General features: G+C 37.8%; 1 protein-coding gene across 1 annotated transcript in view; it reads left to right on the top strand.

Annotated features, from left to right (window-relative positions):
• Positions 1-535: 535 nt before the first annotated feature.
• Positions 536-9,794, top strand: part of LOC129394125 (zinc finger protein 85-like) — a 60,442-nt gene continuing 51,183 nt past the window's right edge. The window contains 2 exon segments of the mRNA XM_063598081.1: positions 536-700; positions 1,543-1,638. Coding sequence (XP_063454151.1) covers positions 589-700; positions 1,543-1,638 — 208 coding nt within the window. The 5' untranslated portion in view covers positions 536-588.

Below are 9,794 nucleotides of genomic sequence, written 5' to 3'. Positions count from 1 at the left end.
CAATTTGCAGAAATGTCTTTACTTGTGTTTATGGGCCAGAAAAATGGAAAAACACAGGTTCTTTCATTTACTGGATGTTTGACAAAATATTCTTATTAGGCCAAAAACAGTTACATTACTGGTGAACTTGTTAGAAATTCAGAAACTCAGACTTTATTCCAAATCTTCTGAAAAAAATAATCTGCAAGACAAGATCTCCAGTTCATTATATGCATTGAAATTTGAGAGGTGCCTTCTAACTCAACGTCTTTTCCATCTAAAAAATATACACAGCTCATTTTGTGTGATGTAAATACAGCACTCAAAAATGTATGTTTGTGTTTATGCCCTGAATTTTATATGTTATAATCCAGAAAACTATTATATATACACTGATGTTGTGGATTATGCCACTCTCTTTACACAGAGTTAAAGAATATATTAGTAAATATTTTTGTGTTGAGAATTATTTTATGAATTTCATTCACTCGTAAGTTAGAAGCACTTCTCTTTACTCTCTCATTTCATCTTAAGTCAAATTAAAAATTCTGCCCATGGCTGCTTGGTAAAATATGTATATGTGTGTGTTTTCAGGGACCATTGACATTTATGGATGTGGCCATAGAATCTTCTCTGAAAGAGTGGCAATGCCTGGACACTGCACAACAGAATTTATATAGAGATGTGATGTTAGAGAACTACAGAAACCTGGTCTTTCTCGGTGAGAATAACTTCAATACACATTTCATAATATATTCCAAAGGTTTTATTTTATTTATTTATTTTTTTGTAGAATTTTTTTGGTAGTTTTTCCTTTATATAAATGAGTTACAGATTCCTGTTTGGAAATAAATTTTGGGGATTTGGAGGATTTGTCTGTGTAGAGAGGAGTATCTTCAAGACGTTTCATCTTGATCTGAATTTTCCACATTCCTGAGCTGATCTGTGTTTTTCACTCTAGATTATTGGTAATGCCAGAAGGTTTGTGGCATAAAATATTGTTTGCTACACCTTAAAATCCACCAGTTTTTTTTTTGTATTTTTTTGTTTTTTTATTTTTTTGAGACGGAATCTTGCGCTATCCCCATGCTGGAGTGCAGTGGTGCAAGCTTGTCTCACTCCAGTCTCTACCTCCTGGGTTCAAGCAATTCTCCTGCTTTAGCCTCCGAAGTAGCTGGGATTACAGGCGCACACCACAACACCCAGCTACTTTTTTTATATTTTTAGTAGAGATGGGATTTCACCATTTTTCCCAGGCTGGTCTCTAACTCTTGACCTTAGGTGATCTGCCTGCCTCAGCCTCCAATAGTGCTGGGATTACAGGTGTGAGCCACTGCACCCAGCCTTCCACCACCAGTTTTTGATTCAGTAGTACTGGGTAGTGAAATTAAGAACATACAAATTTAAAATATTTTCTAAAGATTTAGAAATTTCTGTTATAAATTACTATTTTGGGATTAATTTACTAGAATATTCTATTACATCATCTTTACTGAGCAAATTACTAGCTTGAGAATTGAAGAATATGAGCAATATTCATGTTATTTATTTTTAATAAAACAGGTATTGCTTTCTCTGAGCCAGATGTGATCACCTATCTGGAGCAAGGAAAACAGCCTTGGAATATGAAGAGACATGAGACTGTAGCCAAACCCCTAGGTATGTGAGAATGAATGCAACAGAAGAGAGGTCCAAACGTCAAAGAGAAAGTCAGTCCTTAAAATGTGATTTGGGAAGCTGTGTTCCAAAGGAAAGAATTTCTGGGATGCCTGAGGATTTTTTTATTTTACTGTCACATAGGGACACCTTCTGTCTTATGTTTTTAAATTTTCTAAAGACTCGACTTTCTCTTTGGTGATCTTTCTTCAAGTTTACAATGATAACCAAAGTCCTCTCCATGAAGTATAAGAGACTGCAAAATCTGACTGCTTTTCCATTGATTTGGGGGACACACAAATATCTGCATAATTTTGAGAAACCTCTATGTGAAACTATTTATATTCTCTTTTAGCATCATGTCTGAAACAGGTGAGTAGTGGTTTATGTTCCATTTTTTTGTTCATTTTTCTACACAGTCCATCCAGTTTTTATTACTATACTCTTGAAATACAGTTTGAAATTATAAAGTATGATGTCCTTCTGCTCTGTTCTTTTTCCTTAAGATTGCTTTGGTTATTCAAAGTTTATTGTAGTTTCATGTAAATTTTAGAATCGTATGTTTCATTACTGTGAGAAAAATACCAGTGAAATTTTGATGTTTATTAAATTTATAGATTACTTTGGATAATATGGCAATTTACAAATATTTATCCTTGGCCAGGCGTGGTGGCTCACGCCTGTAATCCCAGCACTTTGGGAGGCTGAGGTGGGTGGATCACGAGGTCAGGAGATCGAGACCATTCTGGCTGACACGGTGAAACCCCATCTGTACTAAAAATACAAAAAGGGAGCTTGCAGTGAGCGCAGATCACGCCACTGCACTCCAGCCTGGGCAACAGAGCAGGACTCCATCTCAAAAAAAAAAAAAAAAAAAAATTTAATCTTCGAATCCATAGAAATAAAAAATTTCAAATTTATTTGTGGCTTTAATTTCTTTCATTGATATCTTATATCTTTCATTGTGAAGACTTTTTACATCTGGTTGAATTTGTTATCAGAAATTTATTATTTTAATGCTCTTCCAAATAGAGTGTTTTTCTGTTATATCAAAGAGTTTGTTTAAAGTGTATGGAACCATAACTTATACTTGTAATTTAATTTTATTTTTCTAATCTACTCAGTATATTTATTAGTTTAGACAGGTTTTAATATACTGTTTATAGTTTTTTATTCATAAGATCATATGATCTAGAAACAGCAACTTTTTACTTATTTGTCTTCAATCTCAATTGCTTTTGAAAACTTTTTGACTACTTATTCTGCCACATACTTTCAGTGCTATCTTAAAATAGAAGCATTGACAATGGACACAATATAGTTTTGCATTGGTGTCTGTGAATTTGAAGGAGCAAACACCTCTCCAAGTTTTTATAAACTGGTTTCAGAAGGTAAAGATTTTTTGTTGTTGTTGGGCCCCCAGGGTGATGGGATGCTCTCTGGATTTGTAGTGGAGAAGGATTATAGTTTGGTTTGTCACAAGACTTACGAGTCTACACTAGGGTCCACCTTTAGTTGGCTTGTTACAAGGAGCTTGGGTAGTTATAATTTCCGTTTTACTTTTAGACAGACTGAATATCCTTCACGACTTTGATCTTTAGAACAGACACTAAGTGGAGTTTCTGCAGTTGGCTCTGCATATGGTGGGCCTTATATCAGGATGTGGATGAGTATGACTTTCACAGAATAGCAAAGATGATTTTCCTAGGTCACTGTGTGGGTTTCTATGTAGGCCTAACTCGCCATGAACTGTGGTCCAGTAAGCTGAAACTGAGTCATTGAACTGCTTGAGTGATCATAGTAAAGGCCAAGGTCTGCAGGCCTGCCTGCATGGCTATTAATTTGTATCTTCCTCCAGGCCTCTGGAAGGGCAGGACCTCTCCCAGACGGTGGCTGGGAGGAGTTTGGGATGGTTACAGAGTAAGTTCACAATTCTCAGTGAGACCAAGTTGGATGGACCATTTCCTGGTCATTAGCCAGGAACAGAGTTGACAAATTTTCTTGCTGTGGGGGAATAAGACAATAGAGCACCTTTTATTTTTCCATCTTACTGATGTCACTATCTCTGTACATTTCTACTTTCTGTTTCCTATTTCAAATATGTCTGCAACATTAGATTTAGACATTTAGGACAATATGTTAGAGTTTACATGTTATGCCTGAAGTAAATGAGATAATTAGTGTTACGGAATCTTTGAGGTGTCAGTTTTCTTCCTGGAAACCTCTGTGGCCAGTGGCACCTTTGCCCGAGTTCTTGTCGTGCATCCAGGAAGAATAAGGTATGCAGACAAGTGAAGGGGGAAGAAAACAAAGAGGATCTTTATTTAGTGTTAGAACAGCTCAGAGGAGACCCACAGTGGGTAGCTCCTTTCTGTAGGCAGGTCATCCCATTGAGTGTTCAGCTCTCAGCAGAGAGGAGGCCCTGGAGGGGGTGGCTTCTCTGTGCAGACAGATCATTCTGCAGTCTCTGCAGGTCTCTGAAGCTGCCAGCAGAGAAGGTAGCTCCTCTCTGCGCTGGTCATCCCATTGTTTCTGTGTCCTCTGCCCTCTCTGGCTGATCCTGGGGCTTTTCTGGACTGCAGAGAGGAGAAAGTGCATTCCAGTTTGTCCATTGGGTGGCCCTGGTCAGGCCTGGAGGAGGCACCAGAAGTCCCCACTCTGGTCTGCGGGCCCCTGAATGTTGGGCCCTACAAGGGACTCACTCTCTTCTGCCAAGGAATCTGTCTTCTTCCCGCTGCCATTTATATGTCCCCAGGGTTTGGCTCCAACCCTGCTCTGAGCTCCAAGTGCATGGGTGCTGGGAGAGAAGAGAGGCCATGCAGCAGGAGCAGACACCTCCAAGCCAGCAGAAATGGGGAGGGTCTTCCCAGGACCCCACGGATGTAGGCATTAGAGAAGTCCAGTCTTCTGCCTGAGAGGGTGGCTGCAGCTGCACCCGGGGAGCTCCAACCCCACCAACTTGAAAAGGGCAGAGCTCTTGCTTGTCCTTGTGGAGCAGGAGGCCCAGGTCTGCAGCCATGGGTCAGGCGGCTGCAGCTGCACCTAGGAGGGCAGATATTGCCTTTTCCTGCCTGACCCTGTTCCCCCAACCACCACCACCACCACAAGCACAAGGAGGATCAGATCCACAGCCATAGCTTGGGTGGCTGCTGCCCCACCCAGGAGGGCAGGGTTCCTGTTTGCTTTGTAGAGCAGAAAGCCTGAGTCTTCAGCAGCAACCAAGGAGTTCCTGCCCTACTCAGAAGGGGCGGAATCTCACCAGCTCCATGGAGTGTGGAACCCCAGCTGCGCCTCTCTGCTGCAGCCAGCATAATGGCAGCAGCTACTCCATCAATCCCCCCTCTGAAGAGGTACAGCTAACTGTTGTTAGAATAGGGGCGTTAGGGACAATGACCATTCTTAACTGCTTAATGCTGACATGGGGTGTTGTTCTGGGAAAACAATAGTTCTTTCTCAGAGGCCTATCCAAGGGTTTCCAGTAAAAGAGATCTATCTACTGAGGCTGTATTTGTATACCATTTGAAGTTTGACAGCCCATCGCTTATATTTTTTGAGCTATAGTCAGAGATCTTTGGTTGGTTCACTTCCACGATTGTCAAACGGTACAAATAACTCAAAAGCTTCCTTGATTTTGAAAAACAAAACATAAGGATCTGCAATGCTCCAAGCAAAAAGTCAGACAGGATTAGTCTTCTATTCAGTTCACCCAGTCAACTCCTGTTCGCAATCTGCAAAGTTATCAGAAACCTGCACTCAAGGGTGATAATCCATTCTTTGAGGATGATCAAAACAACAATTATCTATGAATGTTAGAATGTCCTAGGATAGTCACAGTGAAAGACATGATTGACAAAAGAAATTTAGTCACCTTTGTGATTTATAATAACCTAACACATAACTTTAATTATGATTGATAATACAAACTCAGACATCAGAACTCTAGGAATTCCATACAACTTTTGGAACACACATTAACATTTTTCACTAAAATATAACCTGAAAGTCAAACACCACTTGATCAATCCTATGTAAGTAAACATGTCAAATTATCCTGTTTACCTCTCCCTTGGATGTCCCAGGGGCCCTCTGTAGCATCAAAAAGCTAGGGATTAGAAGAGACAATTTTGAAGCTCTAAGGGCTCAAAACACTTAATAGAAGTTCAGGTTACCATAAGTCATCTGTTTAAATGACTCAAAGTGTTGTGTGTGTTTTTTTGTTTGTTTGTTTTTGTTTTTGTTTTTTGTAAAGCAGAAACCTTTACTCGTCAAGAGGGAAGACCTAGTTTTTCAAACAGTGTGTTTCTTGTCCTTCCCTTCTTTTTTGAGAGTTTATTCAAGTCAAAGAAAAATCTTTTTCAAGAGAGAGAAAGCCAAATTTCACACTTGCATTAGGCTATTATTGTCAACCTCAACTGTTTAAATTAAACCTTATAGATAATTTTATCCAATCTTGACCAGTTTGATCATGAGGTGTGATTCTTAAAAATGTTTTATAACCCTTTACGTATTTGTGTTAAAGGGTAGGTCAGTGCCTCAACACACACTTGTTGTGCTTTTATTCCAATGTTCAATTTATGGAAAAACCAAACAATACCCTTTTGAATTTAGTCAATATGTTCACATACAGATTCTCTTTACAATTTTTACAAACTTTCTATAACTTATTTGAACCTTTAGTTGTATCTTATTTAAAACAATCCTTTAACCCTCTAAACTAGGCAAAAATTTTCATTTTCATGCCTTATATCATTTTACTAAAGACATATTTCACTTCCTTATGCACCTTGCATATAAATCTGTTTTCAGTGTTCTCAATTACATGTTAAAATGGCAACTGTTAGCAATGATTAATTTTGGTGAAATACTTGGTAAGTTATTTTAGCTATGTACTTAGGTGCAGATCAGGTCTGTTTCCGCCTAGCTAGGGGCATGGCATATGTCCCCAGCCCTTAAAAACCTGTAAAGCAGGAAAGTCGAACAACTTTAAAAAGCCAAAGAAGCAGTTCATGACTTTAAAGCATTTAACCAACCTAGTTTCTGACTTGCATAATTTAGGACATACATCTACATTTTGAAGACATTTCTGTTTTTACCAATAATTTTAAAGCTAGCTTATTAAGTTATACTTAAGTCACACGTATTTGAAATTTACTTATACTTACTACTTGAGCGCTCTTACTTACAAGCTAATTTGGTAGACACAACATGTAACAATAAGTGTACAAACAAACACATCTAGACATGTATACACACAAATGAAGATCTAATAGCTTAGAACCCTAGCCATGACATAGCAATACAAGCTCACTGGTTTTATTTTGTTTGCCCCAGTAGATAATCCGATAAAGGCTGTGAACCAAAATTTTGGGTAAAACAGTTTCCATGGCAGTTTAATTTTTAAAGGCCCAACCTCTGCAGACTCCAAAGAACACTGGGGCCAAACAGCACCAAAGGAGAGCATCACATGTTAACCAGGCCCCCTGCTTAGAACCAGAGCACAACAGCCTGTATTTTTGCAATGCCATTCCACTTTCCCATTCAATAGTAAACTCCAGATTCCATACAATGTTGGGGGCCAAACGGTATGGCAAATGTGAGAGAAAATTCTAGGGAGGGTTTAGTACTAGACCTCAGAATTTCTGCCAGGGGTGTCCCCTTCAGAGACGTTGAGGTCCAGAGGAACCCCTGTGGTGTCCCCTTTGGGATCTAATCTTACAGTGTCAGATGTCTGTGATCTTAGGTAGGTACTGGTGTCGCTTTATGTTTTCCTTCCAGAGGCAATGGCCTACTATGAGCTGTATAAAACCACACTTCCCTATGCTAACCATTCCACTAGAGTGATAGCCATGAACTAAAAGGCATCATAGCTTTAATACTTTCAAAGTATTTGATCTAAGTGCTTGAGCTGAAAAGATTGAGACCAACTTGGCGAACATATAAAGACCCGCTCTCTACAAAAAAATTTTAAAAAGAGCCACGCATGATAGTGTGCCCCTGTGGTCCCAGCAACTTGGGAGATTGATGGGGCTGGATTACCTGAGCCTGGGAGTTTAGGCTACAGTGAGCCATAATTGTGCCACTACACTTCATCTTGGATGCCAGAGCAATACCCTGGTTTTTTTGTTGGGTTTTTTTTTTTTTTTTTGAGGCACAGTTTCACTCTTGTTGCCTAGGCTGGAGTGCAATGGTATGATCTCGGCTCACCACAACCTCCGCCTCCTGGAATCAAGTGATTCTCCTGCCTCAGCATCCCAAGTAGCTGGGATTAGAGACGTGTGCCACCACGCCTGGCTAATTTTGTATTTTTAGTAGAGACCAGGTTTCACCATGTTGGCCAGGCTGGTCTTGAACTCCTGACCTCAGGTGATCCACCTGCCTCAACCTCCCAAAGTGCTGGGATTACAGGCGTGAGCCACCGTGCCCGGCCTTACCCTATCTTAAGAAAAAAAAAAAACTCTGCACTTCAGGCATGTTAAGTATATTCACATTGTTATGCAAAAAAGAGATTTTACATTTGTAAAACTGAAACTCAGTACCCACTAAGTAACAACTGCCCACTTTCCCCTCTCTTCAGCCCTTGAGAAACATTCTTCCACTTTGTTTTTATGAATGTGACTGCTTAGCATATCTCATATAAGTGGTATCATATAGTATTCATTGTTTTGTTACTGGCTTATTTTAGGTAATATAATATTCTTAAGGTTTATCTTAAAATGTGACAAGATTTTTTTAAGGCTAAATAATATTCCACTGTATGTGTATGTTACATTTTTTTTATGTGTTTGTAAGTGAAAGAAATTTGAGTTGCTTCAGCCTTTTGGCTTTTGTGAATACTGGTACAATAAACATAGATGGTCAAATATGTATTTTCCAGGTCCTGAGTTGCATACTTTGGATATAGATTCATAATTGAGATTGCTGTATTTGATGATACTTCCATATTTAATTATTTGAGGAACATAACATTTTACAGTGATGGCTGTATTTTTGTTTTCCACCAACAATCAGCATGGGTTTCATTTACATTGCATCATCAATGGATTTGCTTCTTTTAAAAGTTTTGTAATGGCCATTCTAATTGGTGTGAGGTGATTTTGGTTTTCATTATAATTTTTATGCATTTCTCTACAAATTAGTAATTTTGTATGTCCTTTCAAATGCTGCTTTCTAAAGTTTAGTTCAGTTATGTGTCCATTTCTAAATCTAATTATTCAACTCTATTTTTAAATGTTGAGTTGTTTATATATTCTGAATATTAATTCCTATCACATGTGATTTGTTAATATTTTCACCCATTTCCTAAAAGGCATCATCACTCTATTGAATGTTTTCTTTGATGTACAGAAATATTGAAGCATAGTGTAGTTAAATGTTTCTGTTATTTTCCTTGTTGCTCAAGCATTTAATGTCATATCTAAGAAAATAATGCCAAGAGCAATATCATGTCTTTCCCTTATTTTGTTTCTAAGATATTTATTACTTTATTGTGTCTAAGTATTTTATTTAAACTATTGTTTTTATATGGCTCAAGAAAATGATCCACTTTATTTTATCAATGTAGGTTTCCAGTTTTCAACATTATATTTTGACTATAAAATCAAATTATTAATCAAATTTGATAAAATATTATTTATCTTTATTGTGTGGTCATGGCAACATAGTGGAAGATTATTTGATCATATATAGAAAGGTTTATTTCTGTGATCTCTATTCTGTTCTTTCACCTGTTTATCTGTCTTTGTGTCAGTACCACATTGTTTTTGTTATTGTAGCTTTTAACATGTTTTGAAATCAGGAAGTATAATGCCTCTTTGTTCTTTTTCATGGGTGTTTGGCTGTAGTTCATAATCAAATTTTAAAATTTCAACCAATATTCTTGTAAAAAGCTGCTATTGGGATATTTATAGGGATTATACTGAATTTGTGTATCACTGTAGGTTGCATTAACATCTTTAAAAAATTTAAGTTTTTGACTCGAGCAAGAATATGTTGAAGAGTGTGTTTTAATTTCATATGTTTTTTGATTTGTCAGTTTTACTTTTGCTATTCATTCCTAGTTTCATTCAGTTTTAGTCAGAAAACACACGTGTATTATTTTGGTCTTTGATATGGTTTGGCTCTCTGTCCCCACCCAAATCTCATCTTGAATTATACTCCCA

This window comes from Pan paniscus, chromosome 18, assembly GCF_029289425.2.
Source record: "Pan paniscus chromosome 18, NHGRI_mPanPan1-v2.0_pri, whole genome shotgun sequence".
NCBI lineage: Eukaryota > Metazoa > Chordata > Mammalia > Primates > Hominidae > Pan > Pan paniscus.
This window is presented reverse-complemented; position numbering and strand designations above follow the sequence as displayed.